General features: G+C 36.2%; 1 protein-coding gene across 2 annotated transcripts; it reads right to left on the reverse strand.

Moving 5' to 3' along the window:
• Positions 1 to 286: 286 nt before the first annotated feature.
• Positions 287 to 19,764, reverse strand: LOC127961316 (multiple C2 and transmembrane domain-containing protein 2). 2 transcript variants are annotated; one of them, XM_052560377.1, is made up of 23 exons: positions 19,597 to 19,764; positions 16,313 to 16,836; positions 15,094 to 15,156; positions 13,593 to 13,713; positions 10,225 to 10,367; positions 10,050 to 10,126; positions 9,858 to 9,969; positions 9,720 to 9,752; positions 8,591 to 8,758; positions 8,381 to 8,511; positions 6,921 to 7,107; positions 6,645 to 6,738; positions 6,438 to 6,540; positions 5,969 to 6,071; positions 5,723 to 5,824; positions 4,557 to 4,631; positions 4,328 to 4,447; positions 3,996 to 4,109; positions 3,762 to 3,803; positions 3,550 to 3,659; positions 2,907 to 3,016; positions 2,686 to 2,783; positions 287 to 1,218 (listed from the first exon to the last, which is right to left on the reverse strand). In XM_052560377.1, the coding sequence occupies exons 2-23, from the start codon at positions 16,751 to 16,753 to the stop codon at positions 1,150 to 1,152; spliced, it is 2,616 nt and encodes an 871-aa protein (XP_052416337.1). In that variant the 5' UTR covers positions 16,754 to 16,836; positions 19,597 to 19,764; the 3' UTR covers positions 287 to 1,149. The 2 variants fall into 2 exon arrangements, with proteins under 2 accessions (XP_052416337.1, XP_052416338.1); XM_052560378.1 differs by lacking the exon at positions 9,720 to 9,752.
• Between the last annotated feature and the right edge of the window lie 1,979 nt (positions 19,765 to 21,743).

A 21,743-nucleotide genomic window follows, 5' to 3' on the forward strand; every position in this document is an offset into this window, starting at 1 on the left:
TTCAGCACCATTTTCAATTTTGTGTGAACTATCCCTTTTTTTTTCTACAATAGCTAGATAGACAGATCAGCTGTGCAGTGGATGAACTGCAGAACGGGATCCCTTTAAAGGAAAACACTGCCACTATGTGGCTGAATATTCTCAAACAACCACTGTGGAACCGAATCTGAAGGCATTATATTGCTTTCTCTACATTCTTCCTTGTAGATCGGCATTCATGTAAACTCATTTAGCAGTGCCTGTGTTTGTTCAGTTTTATAAGATCTTAAGAACATGAACACATCTCTGTCATCAAATGTAGTAAATGTTTACTGTGAAATGACCATGATACAAAACGGAATATCAAAGAGTACAGAAACATCTGATATATTCATAATGTTCATGTGAGCAGAGGTCAATCTGTAAAAATCTGTATAATACAAATCAGACGTGTACTTACGTTTTACAATTACTACTTAAAAACAAAAACATCTAGAACCTTATATTGCACAAAAGGCAAACTTTGACAGGAAAATGTAGTTAAACAAAACTATTTACACCTAGAGTTTGTCAAAGGCACTTAAAATGTATTCAATTTCATGCATTTTGTCTGCAATAATTAAAATGCAAATGATAGATTAAAAAGACTTTGAAATCAATGTGTTTTTTTAAATAAAAAAAGAGAAAATTAAACCACATTTGGAAAATGCTATGATACAATATAATTTCAGTTTGACAAAAATAAGCTTGTAGAGAATGTGACTTTACAAAAGATTTTTACAAGTCTGATAAGACAAAATTAAGAAATGAATCAAGTATAAAACAGCAAAGCACTGCACTTTACACAATGTGTCGGTCAGGAATTGCATCTAAGATATCCTACACTTTAACCATTCAGTTTATCTTAGTTACATCTCTTCATGCCTCAGTGCTGCTGTAAGTGTTGATATGCGTCTGTGTTATTAACCATGGTGCTTCAGCACGACCCAGCAGTGAAGACCGGACCATCTGAGGGAGATGATTTCAGTTCGCTAAAATAAAATAAGCAGATCAACTGCAATTCACCTATAAAATCCATGCTGAAATCAATCCCTGGCCGTCGATTCCTGGCACCTTCGAAGTCTCTTCACACAGAATGTTCTCAGGAGACCAGCGTTTCTCATTCTAGTGTCAAGGAGATGCTTTTCTTCTCCTGCAAGGACTGTGGAAACTACAGCTGCTCAATTCAGTGTACTGTGCCTGAAAAAAGAAAGAAGAAGAATGAGAACCCACAATGCACATGTTTTAATATTAAGCCTAAAATGTGTTTTAATATCACTGTTGATGAGGATTGTATGATCTTTGAACAATATCATTCTTTAAATGCAAGATATTTCAAGTGTACCAAGGTCCACGTTAGCATAATCAAATATACTTCAGTATATCGTTAGTTTATCATTAGCACAATTATTAGTTGTTCAAATGATCAGATTTTAAGAATACCAGTTTAATTGCCCAAAAGTACAATTGCAGGGTAATTATTTATTGAGTACATACACATGCAAATGTATTTGAAGTATACTTAGCATGAAATAAATGTATTTCAAATTTCAGTATAGTTGTTTTTTTACTAATCTTCCAGACAAATAAGCAAACTCATAAAAGGCAGTGCATTCTTGAACTGATTTATGCATACCATATTTTTTGGACTATAAGTCGGACCTGAGTTTAAGTCGCATCAGTCCAAAAATACGTCATGATGAGGAAAAAACATACAAGTCGCACTGGACTATAAGTCGCATTTATTTAGAACCAAGAACCAAGAGAAAACATTACCGTCTACAGTCGCAAGAGGGGGCTCTATGTCTTCAGTGTAGACTACAGGAGCACTGAGCAGCATAGAGCGCCCTCTCGCGGCTGTAGACGGTAAGGTTTTCTCTTGGTTCATGTCAAATTATTTTTGATAAATAAGTCGCACCCGACTATAAGTCACAGGACCAGCAAACCTATGAAAAAAAGTGCGACTTATAGTCCGGAAAATACGGTATATATTTTTTGTTCAACTTTATTACCGTATTTTCCAGACTATAAGTCGCACTTTTTTCATAGTTTTGCTGGTCCTGTGACTTAAAGTCAGGTGCGACTTATCAAAATTAATTTGACATGAACTGAGAGAAATGAACCAAGAGACATGAACCAATAGAAAACATTACCGTCTACAGCCGCGAGACGGCGCTCTATGCTGCTGAGTGCTCCTGTAGTCTACACTGAAAACATAGAGCGCCCTCTCGTGGCTGTAGACGGTAATGTTTTCTCTTGGTTCTAAATAAATGCGACTTATAGTCCAGTGCGACTTATATGTTTTTTTCCTCGTCATGACGTATTTTTGGACTGATGCGACTTATACTCAGGTGCGACTTATAGTCCGAAAAATATGGTAGCTCTTAAACAACCGCAATGCAAAATATGAGGTGAGTGAGAATGCTGTTGATTATTGTGTTGAATAATAGTATGTAGAATAAAAGGACTTCAATTCTTTAGGTGTACAACCTTATATTATAAATAATATTGCTATAATTTGGTCAGTTATATTGGTATTATCTTTAATTATAACATACATTTTAAATGAAATACATTGTATACATAATTAGCCAATAGCCTCATTCATACACAAAACATTATTACATTACAGGATAAAAAAAAATTGAAACCGATTGTGTTAATTACCATTTGGACATCTGAAGGCACTCTGGAGAGGAAATCCATCACCTCATTGTTTTCAATGGCATATGGATTCCGCAGTTTCTTTGTAAATTTATGTATACCTAAAAAATAAAAAAATTAATAAAAATAAAACCTTCAATATTTTCCATAAACGTGCTTAATGATTATAAAGAGAATTCTCACACATTTCTTAGTGCTTGAGAGTAACACAGCTGGTATCTTACCCCATAATAAAATAATGTAGCGTACTGGAATAAAGTAAGTGATCACTGTAGCCATGAGGAGAACCAGAAAGGCCAGATTAGACAAGAACGGGACTGACCAGTTGAATGTACTGGGGAGAAAAAAAGAAAAAGTTTGAATTTGGCGCATCAATGCTAATGTGCATGCATTATTTTGAATATCTCTACTGTTTGAATGCTACTGTAGTTTATTGACTAGCAACAGATATAACAGGAAGTGGCAAATTTTAGATTCTTCTGATTATTGTCGTTGAACAATAGTTGCATGCTTTAACTATTTAACAGAAGTTGTAGTTCCCCTTCGGTTCGGTTTCAAAATGTACAGACAGTGGATAACGTACAACTTCAGACGTTACAAATCATTCAACATTGAGTAAATACTGTAAAATCTATTTACACATTCACTATCATCCAAAAGTTTGCCATTTCATAATACTGCAGTTTTTTAATTAAATAAAAAGTCTTGGGGAAGATATATCAAACTTCTTTCAGAAACATAAAAAAAAAAAACTCCAAACATTTGAACAGTTGTGTATATATTATGCAATTAACAATTTTCTCTTAATACTCATTACAAACTAACAAACTTTTAAAGTGAGAATGAAGGGGTGAAAACGACACGTACTTCTTTATTCTTTCACCAAAGCTTGCAATAGCCTCCAGAAGGTTCTGGACCATAATGACAATCTCCTGAACCATGTGAATTTTCTCCATCAAACCTTTTCTTTCTGATTCCTACAAGAAGAAACATTTCAAAAGGCCAAAGAGATACAATGTCATGCTTAGTTACTGGAATAAATGAATGCAAGCAGTTTTCTTAAAAGGAAAGAGTTATACCTTTTCATCTTCATCTTCCTCTTCACATAACTCCATGGTGTCCTGCAAATTATTTTATTGTATTTTTTTAAAACAAAGCCATTACATTATGTCTGAGGGAACAATAGTAAGCCTATCACATTTCCATTCAGTATCAAAATCACAAACACAAATGCTAAACCTAATTCTTACTCTGGTTGATATTCTGCAATGAAACTGAAATGAAATTTTAAATAAAATAAAAAATTCACCCACTAGGTCTCTGGTGACTCTCTCAGAGGCGATCTGGAGATAGTTCCACAAAATGAGAAGAACCATGAACATGGGCAGCATGTAGAAATCCCAGTACCACACAGTGAGAACAAAGACCTGAAGGAAAACACATGCAGGATTCAGGCATTCATGAAGACCGAGACTAATGAAGGGTGACATATTCGTCATGCATTTACATAATCGCAATTCTTCTATTAACAGTTCATACATACATGATTAACTATCAGAGTTATTTGCAAGGTAAGCTGCTTTAAAAAGTAACCTAGCATTTCATCGAATTAATCTATCATGAATTGACTGAATGAATTTCTAACCAGAAATGCTATGATGCTCCTCTGCACACTTTCCCACTGGAAACAGCTCTTGATGAACTGGTTGGTGTGGCACACGGCTCGATAAAGATTCCTCACGCGAACAACATTCCTGGCAAGAACCTGGTGGTTGTCACATAGTTAGCAGCTCATACACGGACACACTTCCGTGTGGATGTTACCCAACTTATAGTATACTCTACTGATGCTACGATCTTTCTGAACATCATACCTTCTTAGAAAACTTGGCATTGTCCTCCATAAACTTCTGTTCTCTAGGTGTGAAGGTCCTGATGCTTGCTTTGATCTGGCCAAGGAATTGAAAAATGTCAACTATTAACTATCCCCACCATTGACCATATGTCTCTGCAAGTTTTGGAGGTGTTGATGGAAGAGAATTACTGGAATTATGCTTTGATAATCATACTGAATATATTATATATATATATATATAAATAAATTTATTTTTTTCAGCCTTTTCTTTTTTCATTTTTATAAAACCTACCTATATTCAAGTGTTGATAAAAAAAGGAATGCTTTAAGCTAGAATAAAACATTGTTTAAAAGTAGAGGCTCAGATCTTTATTTTGGTATATTGCGGTGGCTGGCACCTCAAAAATGCTTGTGGGGAAAGAGTTAAATATACAGTCTCTGAGCATAACTATTTTACAGCTACTGTACACCTGACATTATACATAAGTGGCTGCAAATGTATCTGAGCTCAGTATTTCTGAGTTAAATAATGGCATGAGATCTTCTGTAGAGCTGCTTTAATAGCTGAAATTAAATTTGTTCACAACTGATGGACTTTAATATATGTGGCCCTGGACCACAAAACCAGTCATAAGGGTCCATTTAAAAAAAACAACAACTGAGATTTCTCTCAAAACTGAAGAAATAAGCTTTCCTTTTTTTGATTGGTTTTTTATGATCTGACAATATTTGGCCGATATACAACTATTTGAATATCTGGAATCTGAGGGTGTAAAAATATCTAAATTCTGAGAAAATCAATTTGAAGTTGTTCAATTGAAGTTCTTTGCAATGCATATTACTAATCAAAAATTAAGTTTTGATATATTTACAGAAGTAAATTTACAAAATATCTTCATGGAACATGATCTTTACTTAATATCCTAATGATTTTTGGCATAAAAGAAAAATCTATAATTTTGACCCAAAAAACTTTTGGCTTTTGCTACAAACACACCCCAGCGATTTAAACTGGTTTGTGCTCCAGGGTCACATATGATATTTATATATGCATGTGAATGTGAAGCAATCTAAACGGGTAAAAAAGTGCTATATTAATAAATGTGTCTTGGCTGTTTCATATTCTGCTTGCCTGATCATACTGAACTTTTGAATAAAGGTGTATTCTCTCAGAAAAAGACTCACAGAATTGAAAATGACTTCCAGCTCCAGTACTATGGTTCCTTTAAACAGTCCTCCCAAATTCTCTTTCCTCAGAGGACAAGCAACCTGCTGACCGTTACGTATCTGTTGGAATTAAAAAATTAAATAAAAACTCAAACATATTAATATAGAAATTCCAATTCAATTAAGATGTTTTCCACACCATTGATCTGAAATTTAAGAAAAATGTAGGTATTTAAGTCAATTATGTCAATGTTCTGCACTAACCGAGAGTAAAGGAAGGGCCACCTTCCCCAAGAAATCTGGGGCTTTGTCTCCATCCTCATCAAACACGGTCACTTCCAGAACCTCATGAATGTCTTTGACCGGGCTGGTCAACAACAGAATTGGAATAAATATCACTATTAATTTAATTGTACAGAATAATATATATAATATTGTTCAAAAGGTTGTGGTTTGTAAGATTATTTAATGTTTCTCTTAACCTCACGAAAACAGTAATATTGTGAACAACTGCAATTTAAAATAACAATTTTCAATACATTTTTAAATGTACGGTAAAGCCATTTTTATTGTCTTCAGTGTCAAATGAGCCTTTAGAAATCATTCTAATATGTTAAATTGGTGCTCAAGAAATCATATTATCAAAGTTTTTTTTTTTTTTATTAATTAATGTTAATCTTACTGACCATTAAGTTATGCATGGTAGAGTACATTAATAAATGCTGATACTGACAATGTAAAGACTTTATTCCACTCAGGGTTGAGGGTCTTGTATATGGTGTGGGTCTGCAACCGGTTGTTTCCCAATTCCAGAACACAAAATGGGTCACTCTTTCCTAAAAATACACAGAAGATCCAGTGAATGTGGTCGTTGATGCTCACAGCCTTGCTCGCGACTAAAAAAATAAGACTTTTGTAATCAACAAAGAATAAATAATACCATTTAGATCAGCAGCCATGAGGTCAGTGGCCTTGATCACTTTAACCTGAAGAAAACCAACATCTCTCAAATCCTTCAGGGAGTTCCTGAAACTCTGCCAAGATTAAAAAAAAAGAATTGCGAGATCAGGACTGCATATTGTTAATTTTTCATCTGTTCTTTTTCTTTTAGATGCCATAGTAAGACATTTAAACATTCTTTTTTTAATGCAAAAGTATGAAGTATGCACTCTGTAGCATGCATAAGGAAGTACTGTGGTAAATCGGTTTAATGTACATATTTAACCAGGATGTTGTCTCTCTCATGAGGCTCTTCCAGCGGAGGGGCGACGAGATCCGTGATGGAAGCTCCAGTGCAGGGAGATGGGGTCACCAGCAACACCACCCTGCCTCGGCCCGGGTCCAGCTCACGTGTAAACAGTGTGGATTCATTCAACGGCAGCCCAGACAAGTCGATCTCACACCTGCAATGTGCACACAGACACAACAGGTCTTGAACACAAAACCAGCAAGACATCCCTAAATTATTAATTCTATTGAGATGAATGTTCTAAGTTTGTATCTAGTATTTGTGGGATAGTGTGGTTTCCCTCTGAAAATCATTTTGAACTTGTCTCCCTGTATTTTTGTTTACAATTCATGTGACAAGGTTTGCACACTCTGAATGTAAACTGCATTTCTGTTAAACCACTTACATTAATAATAAAAAATGTGACTTGAAAAGTTATTTGAGCTGTAAAAGTTTCAAAGTGACATGACATACAGCCAAGTAGAGTGACCCATACTCAGAATTTGTGCCCTGCATTAAACCCATCCAAAGTGCGCGGACACACACACACACACACACACACACACACACACACACAGTGGGCAGCCATGTATGCAGCAACACTCAGGGGGCAGTTGTTGGTTCGGTGCCTTGCTCAAGAGCACCTATGTCGTAGTATTTCCGGCCTGAGACTCAAACCCACAACCTTAGGGTTAGGAGTCAAACTCTCTAACCACTAGGCCACAACTTCCCCTTTGTTGTAAAACAACTTGTAAAAATGTTTCAATGTGTTTGAAAGTCTCTTACGCTTGCTAAAAACAATATTGGAATATTGTGAAATAATATTTACATTTATTACAATTCATATTTAATATAATATTGAAATTAAAATACTTTTTTACAGTATATTTTATCACATTTATCTGACCCTTTTATTATTATTATTAGTTGAAAACAGTTGTTCTACTTTTTTCTGGATTCTTTGATGACTATAAAGTTAAACAGAACAATGTTTATTTAAAATGCATATATTTCTGTAACATTGTAAAAGGTCTTTAATGTGACTTTTGATCAATTTTATGCATCCGGAATCAAACAATTAATTTCTTTCTATAAAAAAGGCCTGAATGGTAAAAATTACTTGGCATATTATTGGCATATTTCCATTAGTGATATTTATCATGTAACAAATAGAATCCTTGCAATGTGTATTTACAGGTTTTATATAGTCACGACAGGAGATGAAATACTGAATACTGTATAACTTTGCCACAAGATACTATACTTTAGCATGCATTTTAACATGTATTTATTTTCTCCTTGCTTCCACTTCCAGCTCCTTACTGTAAACTGTGAAGTCAACAACATAAGATTAAATTCCTATGCAACTGATACCATGCCAGCTTCCGTAAATAAACTCTGCTAATATTAGACATTCTCAGAGTACTTCAGAAACCTCATAAACTTACTGTCCATAACAATCCTCATATCTCCGCCCCTCTTTTCCCACCACTTCAAACTCCAGAATGCTGGATGTATCAGGATACTGGTTGAAGTCAAATCGTTCTCTCCACTGGGTGTTGACCTTCTTCACTTGACTCTGTGAATTGAAAGTTAATGAATTTGTAACTACATCCGAAAAGAACTAAACCGGTCTTCCTGATTTTTTCAGTAAATACCTTGCTTTTATATTTCTGATCTCCCAGTTTAAAGCGAACAAACACGTCCCCCTGTCCGTCCAGTGGTAAGTCCCGCCCCTCCACCAGAGTGATTGTATATACCCCGGTCCAGAGTTGACTCTTCTTCATTGACTCTGTGAGACGCTTGTTATGCTCGGTTGTACTTCCCTGAAGATCAATAAAAAAATATTAAAATGTGATATTGAGAACTTCTGCAAAGCTTCTGGATATAATAATTGCAGTGGTATGCAACTACAACAGCTGGGAAAACAATTGTACCGTATTTTTCGGACTACAAGTCGCACTTTTTTTTCATAGTTTGTCTGGTCCTGCGACTTATAGTCAGGTGCGACTTATTTATCAAAATTAACTTGACATGAACTGAGAGAAATGAACCAAGAGAAAACATTACCGTCTCCAGCCACGAGAGGGCGCTCTATGCTGCTCAGTGCTCCTGTAGTCTACACTAAAACATAGAGCGCCCTCTCGTGGCTGTAGACGGTAATGTTTTCTCTTGATTATTGGTTCTAAATAAATGCGACTTAAAGTCCAGTGCGACTTATATATGTTTTTTTTCCTCATAATGACGTATTTTTGGACTGATGCGACTTATACTCAGGTGCGACTTATAGTCCGAAAAATACGGTACATGCTAATGATGTAATCATGCATATTTAAATGTAGCTAAATAAATATATTTAACTTCCAAAATGAAGGAAAACCCAGTTATTGTATCTTTTATGCATGGACAGGTTCTGCGGCATGGCCTCATTTTCAAAAAAACATGAAAATAAATATGCATGATCTAAGAAAGCAGGACACAAGTTGTCTGCCAACCACAAGCCATGTTCTTTCAACATTAGATGTAAAAAAAAAAAACAAGAGTTGAGAACCACTGCTATGTTAGTTGTGAATTTGATTAGTTTTATTCTTCATTGCGTTATTTGCATGCAGATTAACATATAGACTGGCCCCAGATAAAAAAGCAGGATCATTGTTTGAGGAATCATTTGTTTTGAATATATTATTACAGGAAGTATTTGGATAAATTACGAGAAAGCACGGACACAACCACTCTAGAATAAAAAAAACAAACAATTAGAGGTAATTTAAAACTAATCCTTCTCACCCTGAGGCTCCTTTTTTTCCTTTGGGCCCATCTCTTCACAATAGAAACAAATAATGTGAATATATAAGCAGCAAACATTTAGCTGGTGGAGTTAGTTTGGTTGCCTAACCAGCTCTTTAAATACATAAAGTTGCTTACTTGTTTTTTGTTTTTGCCGTCCCTCACAGATAAGCAGATGTCGATGATAATGACACCCATATCGTCCTCCAGACTGTTGGGGTCGTCTAATGGAAGCACCATCTCGCTGCTCCTGTACAACAGACAGAACAAAAGCCTCAGAAACCACGCTTCTGCTTTGACCTTTAAGACAAACATTTCAAGTCAACCTACTTTTCAAGTTCCAGTGTACTGAGCTCAACACCGCAGGACCCCATGAAGTCATCTGTTGTCAGATCTCGATCATAAACCTGAATAATGTGTGGATGGGACTGCTTAATATATCTGTGGCTATCTAAGTGTAATGTGAATGCTTAAGCATGCATGCCACAGTAAAGTAAACGTGTACCTTGATGAAGAGTTTCTGGTCCAGGTTGCGGATCGGGAAGGAGAAAGTCTCATTCCAGACAGGGCTGAGATTCTTATACACCACTTTACTTTTGTACAAGGTCTTCCCGTCCAGTTTGAATTTCACATATGGATCACTTGTGCCTATGGAGAGAGCAATGTTTTATGAACCATCTGCAAATTTTCTTCAATATTCCTTAACTATAGTATATGCATTTGCTAATCTAGAAATAAATTACAATGCAGTTATTATAAGCAATGGCTTAAATATATCTACTATGGTAAATGCATTAATGTTCAGGACATGTATAATGTAAAAAAAAAAAAAAAAAAAAAATCTATTTCAAGTAAATGCTGTTCTTTTGAAAAAAAAAAAAAAGAAAGAAAATAAATTCAGAAAAAATTGTGTTTTCCACAAAAATATAAAAAACCATTCCTTGAGGAGCAAATAAGCATATTAGAATGATTTCTGAAGGATCATGTGACCCTGAAGACTGGAGTAATGATGCTGAAAATTCAGCTTTACATCACAGGAATAAATCACATTTTTGAATATATAGAAAACCATATATGTAAGGAATAATTGACAACGGACCATTGAATTATTAGCAAAATAATACCCATCCTATGTGGTGAGGTGGCCATGATGCAAATTCAGAGTCAATTATTCCGCTCATACTTCGGTTACCACACCTCAAGACATCGATCAGATGATATATTTAAAGGCATTCGTCTGGTTTTTGTACTTAAATTGCTATTGTAAGTAGGATTATTTCTTCTCATCTCACCCATCGCCTCTTTTGCTGGTTCTAAAGCATCATTTTAAAACTGGTAATGGAGGCTTAAGCTTAAGCCATTGATAGTATTCTAATGCAGTTATTAATAAAGTTATTAGAGAGAGAGAGAGAGAGAGCTTGTGTGAATTAGACTTCCTCTGTGCGTCTCTAAACAGCGCTGTTATTACCTCGCTAGTGGGGAATGTCATGTGTAGCCTTGTAGAAAATGTCAAAATGCATACAAAAAAAATGCATCTTAAAAATGATTCAAAATGCCTGCTAACAATTCTTACCGGTCTTAAAAATGTAGCCTATATTAAAAATGTTATATTGAAAAATTATGATTTAAACACTTCACTCATGTGTATTCAATGTGCAAATAAAATATGATATTACATGTTACTTGATGGTTACATCATAAGACATTACCATTGATACACATCAATCAACATATGTAAAAAAAATATGAAACAGATGATAGAAAACCTGGAACATTTGTATTTAAACAAGATTTTTAAACAACTGTCAATTCAAAAATAGTAACCTGACCTATAAATATGTAACCTTAGGGATTCCTTCAATCTAATCTCTTTAATAACCTTTCAGTGAACTATGCGGCCAAGTTTTTCAGTGAAAACATGTGCAGTCCCTATCATTTTCCCTTCAGTCAGATGACACGTTAAGTAAACTCAGTTGGCTTTGTGTGGGTTTGTCTTTGACAAGGATGTGGTTAATACTTAAGTGCAACATCAGTGCGTGAGGCAAAACCAGGCCGCTTCCGGAGAAAACTATCATTTTGAAAGAGCAAGAACAGCTGCAACATGCTACAACTTCTGGTAGGTTAAAGTGCTATAAAAATGGATACAAACAGGGCCTTCAATAAGGCTGTAATGAGCATACTCAGCCTGCCTTGTTGACTATGGTTTGGATAATAACCCTGTTGCACCAGTAGAGGGAGACATGGAGTATGTTTGAACAAGGTCTGTCCACAGTTACTCCCAACTTTACCTCTTCATCCACCTCACTTTAAAGACATAGTTCACCCAAAAATAAATATTTTGTCATCATTTACTCATCAATTTTCAATTGCAATGTTTTTGGTAGATTATCACTTTAAAAGCAACACAACTCAAAAGCAACTCTTTATACTTGGTCTAACTGTGATTAAACCATCAGTGCTTGCTATTTATGCTTCAAAATTGGAAAACAAATTGGATTTATTTGATTTAATAATGGCTGCTTAATATTCAGCTCTGGATGACAGATAGGTTTAAAATATATATTAAAGTTACTTTAAGTTGTAGTAATATTACACAACACTATTGAATTTTACTGTATTTTTGATCAAATGAATTCAGGCTCGGTGAAAAACACAGACCACAAACCAAACCTTTGAACAGTAGTGTATTTGAATATCCTATTTACCGATATTCTTTACATTAGTAAAACGAGTTGCAATCAGAAATTCATGTTGACTTTAACACAGTAATATGATATGTGGCTATATCAAAGGCAGGTGTGCAAATACTCGCTGTAAAATCTCAAGCTTCTCTTATATAATAGACACGCCTATGAAAACTTCAGTAAAAGTATCCTAATCTTAGTATCCAAGTCTTTTTCTAAAGGAGGATCAATTAAGATTGGTTTCACCTTCTTGAGAAAACCTAACAACAGGATGGCTTTGAAAAAGCCTGCGACCACAAATCATGAAATTAAGGCAAAATATGCAGGCTTATAAACAGGAAGGGAGCTTGTTCAATGAGCCACGTAGCAATGACGCAGTACAGACACAATAAACAGCAGTAAATGAACTCCCGATGAGGAAGTCTACCAATGCATATCCTAGTCTCCACCTCTCTGTGTTTTTACATGTCTTAGATGAGTGCCTCATGTGCCAGTAAAGACAATAGTCAAGGTTTTGAAGGTTCAAGGTGCGTCTTGCATCAATGCAGGCGTGGCTGCAAACAGGTTTGAATGTGCCGGGAGGAATGTTGGCTCAAGTATGAAAGTAATGCACACGTTCTGGAGTTAACGCAGTCAACTAAAGCAAAAATGAGTGATCAAAGAGTGATAAAGTTTGTTTAAAGCCTAGTAACACTGTCAAAGCCGGTTGATCAGCGTTCATTCTTCTACTATCACTCGATCATTTTTTTAGTAATATTGACGTATATAACTTCTATGCCACTACTGTTACTCAACAAACCTGCAAAAAATAATGATTAGAAAACAAGGAGGTTTCCAACCTCAGACATGTAAGTCAATTTCCCTCTAAATGGGTTGTTAGAAATAGCGCAACCCTCAGCTCACGCTATTGGTTAATTCAGTAGCAGACATGTTGGACCACTCAAACAAACAGAGCAATGTTTTGAAATCTTATTTACGTTTGTCTCTACACAGTAAACTCCGGAAGGAAGTATTTGGATGTTGGCCTAAACTCAGCACGTTAATGCATTTTGCTGTGTTAACTCCCACTGATGGGTACACCTTTAACAAATAAGCACTAATACAAAAACCACTGATTGTTCTTAAAATGTAGGGCTGTGTGTTGAGTTTCAGGGTGTGTTACGTTTATACACAGATATCTGACACTCACCGCAGCGGTCTCTAATGACCAGTCCTCGGCCCTCCTTCAGGCATATAGTGAGCAGATACGTTTTCTGAGCTTGCCTCTGATGCTCATTCCCCCCTGCTGATTCTGCCTTCATGTCCAGAATCTGATTTAAAAAAAATATATATGAGAGATACCAAGAGTCATATGGACACTATATCTGGATAGTGTGACATGACATGTCAAGCAGAGACAACAGCAATTTTGTCATTTAGGAACTCAATTTAGTGAACTGAAAATATTAATGGTCATTAAAAACACTGAAAAATATAGAAGTGGTGACTTTCTCAAATACACACTATCTTTATATAGTACTAACATCTTTTAGAACTTTCTCCCATTGACTAACACTAATAGTGTTATCATTTATTATTCATAATGGACTTGCTAAAAAGTCAGTGTGGTATTTGCATATTGAGTTTTTTCTTATGCTATAATACAAAAGTTTGGGGTCAAACTTTTTTTTTGGGGGGGGGGGGGGGGGGGGGGGTCGGGGTTGAAACTTATCAATTATAACATTTCTCAGCCCAGTCCTGTAGATTTGTTTTTTTACAACATTAGGAAGATCAGGCCCTTTCTTTCAGAATGTGCTTTTCAACTCTTGTTCTGTCCGGGTTGGACTATTGCAATGCTCTCTTGGCAGGTCTTCCAGCCACTTCTATGTAAACTCTACAAAATAATACAGAAGGCGGCTGCAAGATTAGTCTTTAACAAGCCGAAAAGAACCCACGTCACATCTCTGTTTATCCATTTGCACTGGCTAACTGTAGCTGTTTGGCGTTTGCCTACAAAACCACCACTGGCTCTGCACCCCTTTACCTGAAATCTTTACTTCAGACTTGGGTGCCCTCTAGAAGCTTGTGTTCTGCAAGTGAAGGGTGCAATATTGTTCTATCCTTGCCACATAAAAATATAGTGCTACAGAGCCATCATCTTCCATGCTAAAACTTTAACACGGTCAGGGAGCAAACCTTGAGCCTTCAGTATCAGCTTGGGAAAAAGAACACGATTACGCACAGTATGGTCCATTTCAGGGGCATTTAAAGTACAATGTCAGCTGCATGAATTCTGCTAAACATCCTCTGATATCATGTAATAGTAGACTTCAAGAAAAAAATAAAATAAATCACACACACACACATTTGTTTTTGTGATAAAGTGGGGACATCCCATAGGCTAAATGGTTTTTATACTGTAGAAACTGTATATTCTATTGCCCTTCACCAACCCTACACCTAACCCTAACCCTCAAAGGAAACTGTGTGCATTTTTACTTTCTCAAAAAAAAAAAAAAAAAAAAAACTAATTCTGTGTGATTTATAAGCATTTTGAAAATAAGTCACCCTCTCCTTGTAATACCTGTGTCATACCCATGTCATTATACAGAGTTGTGTCCTGATATGTCACAAAAACAAGAGCACGCAAACACAAACACACACACACACACACACACACACACACACACACTGAACATGCTAATACTTACATTATTGTGCTCACTGTCATGTAGGGAGACCGTATCTGAAGCATTTCTGTTAAAATGCAGCTTCTGTTTCCCAAACACAAACAGAACAAACGGAAGAGTGAATTCATTTTCTAAATACGATACAAAAGCTACTAATTCATGAATCAATGATGTAAAACAATTTCCTCATTTATCTAAAGTCAGTCTCAAGTAGTCAAAAACTGTTATTTTGTATTGGTGACTTCTAATTTCATGGAACAAATTTCTAGAATAACACTGAAGATCATATATCTTAAAATCTTTATTAAAAATTCCTTAGCCCCAGGTAGAATGAATGCTAAGCCTAATACACAAAGAACTTGAATTAGTTTAATAAGTTTCCACTGCTAGGAAACATCAAAAACCTTAAATATAACACACTTATAAAACAGCTTACTCGAAAAGCCTTTGAAGATCGTGTTCTTTTAATAAAAAACAAAGCACAGTGTAGGGTTTTTCTTCCTCATTTAAAATCCCAAGTTAATCGTTCAACATCAGGTGATTCTATGTTTATCCTATCACAAGCCAAATCACCTTGAAAAACGAGTAGCTGACTCACCCGTAAAGGAAAATATTCTTGGATACTATCCAGCATCAAAACATTTGATAACTCTATTAAGATTAAAGGGAAAGATCACTAATGCAAAATGAAGCAGCGTTACATAACTAGCAAACATCTACCTCCACCTTTTTGTTATTTTTGGTGCTGTACAGTACCGTAAAGGTAGTTTGACACTTCCCGGGTGCTCATTTGCATTTTAAACAAATGGAGAAGCACAAGTGTGCTCTAAATGTGTGTTACCACATTCTAGGGCTTTGAAACGTTATGACAAGTTCCTGCAGTGATGACTTGCTCGTGTTCAGAGGAACTGCATTTCACAATAGACTGATGCTTTGCCCTGTTCTCTGGAGGTGAGCAGGCAAAATACAATTTTATTGTCTAACTTGAATTAAAGATGTTTCTTTTCAGTTAAAATCCTATCAGCCTTCCAATGCAATGAAAGCTACTTGAAATGCATGCAACTGCAATCCATTTCAATAAAAAAGCAAGTTATCTGTGTGATCTTTAAGAAATATGCAGTTGATAAAAATTTAAAGAACACAAGGAAGTACTAAGTTCACCAAAAGCATCAGGTTCGTGTAACACAATCATGCTAGATGTTGCCCATAAAAAGCAGAGTCACAGAAAACTTAACCCAACCTCAGCCAGGCTCTCTGATGAAGGAAGCTGTGTGTCCCCCAGACGCAGCACCTGATCCATCTCAACTGTGGATTTGGAGATTTTGTGTTCCTCAGACGGGGCATCAGTGACTGACTCCTGCGACGGCCAGCCGGTCGAGTCCAGCGAATCAGCGAGGTCGGTGCCGCCCCCTTTCTTTCGCAGAGTCACAGGGGTGGTAGGACAACTTTTGCAAGCTGAAGAAGTCTTGAGGTCAGCTGGCTGCTGGTGGGCGGGGCTTTTTAGGTAGGACGTCCGACTCCTCTGCAGGACGTCCAACAAAGGAGTGTTCGTCCGCTGGTCCAACATGCGCTCTTCCCTCACCTCTGGCTTGTTGGGGTTTTTGTCGATGCCAGCCCGCGGGTATCGGAAAAGTTTGGCTTTTTGGCGCAAACTCCCAATCATGGACTTTTTATCACCCATGGAAGTGTGTGTTTAGGTGGATTTCGTAAAGCTGGCCGCGAAGGCCTCTCTCTCACACACTAGAGCTGGCTTGTGACCAAGACCTGCAAGGACAATAGGAGAAAGTAAATTAGACACAAAACTGACCCAGTTTACTTTTACAGCACATGTTCCCGGTCTTAAAATGAATGTAAGAAGCGGATGCGTCTTAATCTGCATGTTTCTTTATGCAACTTGATCTGGCATTAAAGTAAACATTTTCTACATTTCCTTTTGTGGCTCCTGTGGTGCTGACAATTGAATTTTTTAAAGTACTGACATTTCATGAAGTCTCTCAAAGATACAGCATTTCTTTAAAGATGCATGCATAATAACTATAAAGTAATTTATTTCATAGTATACATAAATACTGTATATATCTTAAGATACTTAAGTTATGTTTTCTTAGAGGTGCTGGGAAGCCTATCCTAAAACAATGTAGCAGTTATGTTAATCATCAATAAGAGACTAAACATTTGCTTTGCCTATATATTGATTTTTTTCAGTTCTTTTTTCAGCTTGATTGAGTCAACAATCAATCAAGAACACATCTTTGAGATTTCCATTAATCTGCCCTATGATTCGTGACTCACCTCAGACCGTATTTCTCTAAAGACATCTTTCATTGGTTTTAAACAGGCCTAACATGTTGTGGGTGTAATTCAAGCCACGAGCTCATCCCTCTGCCTCCCTTTGTGTGAAAGCATAATTTGACTTTGCAGCTACACATCAGGGTTTTTTCACAAATCAGTGGTAATGGAAAAGAGACACGGGTGTTTGCTAAGGCAAGCATCACTATTATTATTGCTCATAATATAGGGTTTGGGATAAAGTCTAAACAAATCTGACCCAAGGAAGAATTAGATTTCAGAGAGGACATGAATGATGCAAATGATGATCAATTGAGATGCTATTGTGTCATGTGCGTCATAAACGCCAACCTGGCAAATGATGGCAGAAAGACTTGGGATGGGCTTTTTTGACTTTGGTTTTGGTTTGTAGGTAGGCACCAAGTACACACTATAACCACCTACAGCAACAATGCTTGTAGTCTAAGAAGAGAAGAAAAAATGTACCACGGCTTTCACCATTTCCAACATCAATAATAATAATAAATGTTTCTTAAATCACCAAAAGAGGGATTTCTGAAGGATCTTGTGACACTGAAGACTGGAGTAATTGTATATGTAGTTTAGCAGTGTGCAGGTATATATATATATCATTTCTAAAAGGCAATAGATGCATAATCTTCTTATGGTTCTAATTACTGTGATCATGAATGTAAGATTTAAAGATTCAGGATATTATGCTTACATGCCGAGTATACTCGTAATCTGTCTCACTTTTGCGACACTACAGATTTTTATAAAACTTGACCTGTCTGGGACGCATCTCACACTGAAGTCTGAGCCATTATCAGGGACTGGATTTCAGCCAAATAACTAGTTTGAGGAAACGGCTTGCGAAGTATCACATTGGTGGTTTTGAGAAACACCACAGATAATTCTTGGTCTGTGTCAAAATAGCTTCAAAACTATCGTGCTAAATAGTCTGATTTAGATTAACACATAAGACAGCAAGTCTTGATGACAGGTTTGTCACCCTTGAAGTCTAAACTACACCGAGTGACAATTTACACAATTTATTATTTGAGATGACACTTTTGAGGAACTATCAATATATTACTTTCCCAATTACTTGAGGAACTAATTTCAGTAACTATTTAGGATCCAATTTCAGAAAATCCCCAATAGTGCAAAAAGATTATTAACATTAGATTTCATTTTCACTTTTTAGTTAATGGTGCCATAACACCAAATGCAATCTCTTGGTCAAAGGTTAATTCTAAGAAATCATTGTTGAAAATCCTAAATGCTGGATTACACTGAAAGACATTTCAAATATGGCGACCAATAAAAGACAATCTGTGGTTATACTGAATTCGAGCGCAATCCGCCATCAGCTAAATTAGGCGTGAGATACAACCACTTACTCACATTTAATCATTAACTTAAGTAAAATAAAGCTGGACGTAATGTTGGGTTTGAGCGAAGTGTTAAGGTGATGTGGTCCAAATGTCATCCATGTGGTTTTATAATGCTTCACACACTTCCTCCGTTTGGTCCATTGGCCATTAGTATTATCACTTCTTTCACCTGTATAGTCAGTCCCAGCTGTATAGTGAGTCTAGAGCCACATACAGCCCTGTCAGAGCAACGCTTTATGATATTTACAATCCATATATGCACATCTGAGTTTGTCTAGCTCGTTTACCCATCCATCTGGTTCCCAAACAATTTGACCAATTCATTTTAATGGGAACCTATCTAGTGCTCTGTAAAAGTAAGGCAATGAAAGATAATTCCAAGCACAAGTAGTTTTAGCTTTTTTTAAACTCACAAAAGGAATGTGTCAACACAAAATAATTTTTCCTATTGAAGACGAATTATCAAAAGATTATTAGACATTGTCCCTCCCACAACACAAACAATGAAACAACATTCAATTCCACAAAGAAGGATCTAATGCTGCTGTCTAAATAGTGACAACTGAAAATGTGAAGAATGCAGTAGTTATGAAACAAACAGATGCATGATCCATCATATCTGCCTGTTCCAATAAGCACAATATGGAAGAAGTAAACAAAAAATGCAAGACACATTGGAAATGAAAATGAATAAACAGCAATCAAATACATGCACATTCACTTCTGGGACAGTCCCAAAAGGTAGATGATTCAACACTGAAATATTTCGTTTTCACTTATTTGAATATATAGACATTCATTTGAATAAATTACTGTATCAGAAGTATTACTACGTTACCTGAGGACCGGCGTTTAATCCATTGCCTTTAAACCAAAGTCGTTTCGGATCAAAGAGAAAACATCTCATGCGTTCACAGCAGTGCTTTCACTAACTTCCTACTCTAGTAGTGACATGAGTAATGCAAGCAAGACTTCACTGATGTCTACCGAAATTCAACAAGTGAGCAGAAGGGCCACTGGCATGATTCATGAGCATATGTTAAAGTTACTGGTTCGGAAGTTGTCCATAATTGGTCAGGTAGGCTGGGTCTTAAAAAATAGATCTGTTTATTTAAATAGCAATTGTGCATTTAATCGATATTAATGTTCTCACTGCCAAATCTGCCAATAAAAATATTATTTTACTGGGAATTATTAATATTATTTTAGTTTTACATTTAATGTCTATACCGCTGTTAAGCTATTACGCTGACAGTATATCACGTGACACGTGTTACTTTCCTCACCGCTAGTAAGGATGGACCAATCACCGATGTTTAAGATAACGAGCAATATCGTTTTATAACGTTGGCCGCGATGCGTTTTAATTTGTGAAATAAGTAATAATTTAATCTAAAATTGAAACGATTATACTTTTTACGTTGATAAAAGTCTCTAAAATACATAAAAATGCTACTGAGATTTGAATGGGTCTCAATGGAGAATTCTGCGTTCTGAGCCAACAAGCGCCCCCTGGAGAAAAACACTCATTGTCCGGTGAGATGTTGTTTGTCGCACAACGAGGTCGTTCTTTAAAACAAGTCTGCTGTAATCGATCACATGGATCAGACTGTGAGCTATTTGAGTTTCTTGACGTTGTGAGAATGACAAATGTGCTCAAATTCAATCTGCAAACGGAAACGGTCTCAGGTGAGACTAAATACTGTCTGAATAAATTCCTAAAAATAAATGTAGTTTGTTTTGATGCACTAATAATTCATAGTATCTAGGGGTGCTGTCACCTAGTGGTTAAAAATGATCAAGTAACTGTAAAGTTGCAGGGATTATACGACTGTATATGATATATCATCATATTTTAAGGCACCCCAGGTTAACCTTAACACCTCTCGAATCAGCTAAATATGTGTTACTCTATCTTTGCAAATACTGATGCAACAGAGTGCTGAATGTCTTTAAAAAATGCAACTCAAATTATTATGCTGCATTCATACAGAAATGAATCGACAAGCATAATGCAAAGAGTTCTGATAAATCAAGAAAATCCCTATGACTAAATTGAAAACTAGTGAAGTTACGAAGTTTCAAGTAGTCAGGGTTCCCACACCTTGATTTACTTCAAATTCAAGGACCTTTCAAGGACTTTTAAGGTTCAATACCCTCAAATTTAAGGACACATTTCAAGTGAGAGCGAGAGCGTTTTTTGTTTTTGTTTTGCATATACATTTTTGGCCATATGACAGATAACTGATATTCTATTTGTTGTATTTCTGTTTTACATAAAACTGAAGAATATTCGGTACATCCTATACTGTATTCTGACTCAAGAAGAACGAGTCGTCTCGGGGGGTGGGGGGGTGATTCGTTCAGTCGCGCATGCGCAATATTCTATAGATTCTCTTCTGCTAGTAGTTCACGATCACTAACGCCATGTGGGGTGATATTTTTGTTTTCCAAAAAGAGGACAGTGGGCGGGGCGGGGGATGTGGTTTGCTTGGTTGGTGGTTAAAGTAGTACCCAAGTGCAATGACCATATCCCAAATATCAAAACTGAAATTTCCATACCTAAAATACATATTTTACGTTCACTGTTATGCATATTGATCATAAACACAGCTAAAAAGCTTCCTACCAGTGGCGCTCCTTCACAAGACATACCATCTAGCACGGTTTTATCATAGGCAGAATGAAAAATGTTTCAATACAATCATTTTAGTCAAACTTTCAAGGACCTGCATCACTGTGTTTATTTTCAAAAACTTTCCAGGGCTTTGAAATTATTATTATTATTATTTTTTTCCAGATTCACAAACTTTCAAGGATTTCAAGGACCCGTGGGAACCCAGAGTAGTGTTCAGTGAAGAAAAAAACAACAAAAGACAAAACGATGTCAACTAAGCACGCTTCTGCGGTGATGAGGAAAAAACCCCAAACATCTTCAAAGAATTCACATCCTGTTAAATACCATACACAACCTTCTACAGACAT

The sequence above is a fragment of the Carassius gibelio genome, chromosome B7, assembly GCF_023724105.1.
Source record: "Carassius gibelio isolate Cgi1373 ecotype wild population from Czech Republic chromosome B7, carGib1.2-hapl.c, whole genome shotgun sequence".
NCBI lineage: Eukaryota > Metazoa > Chordata > Actinopteri > Cypriniformes > Cyprinidae > Carassius > Carassius gibelio.

What these genes read in the sequence shown, in the direction of transcription:
- LOC127961316 (XM_052560377.1), bottom strand. Translation starts at nt 16,753, where the DNA reads ATGGGTGATAAAAAGTCCATGATTGGGAGTTTGCGCCAAAAAGCCAAA. An exon ending in ATCAGAAATATAAAAGCAAG is followed by an intron (nt 8,512 to 8,590) that starts GTATTTACTGAA and finishes TTCAATTCACAG; the next exon opens with AGTCAAGTGAAGAAGGTCAA. An exon ending in CATGGCTGCTGATCTAAATG is followed by an intron (nt 6,541 to 6,644) that starts GTATTATTTATT and finishes GTGTATTTTTAG; the next exon opens with GAAAGAGTGACCCATTTTGT.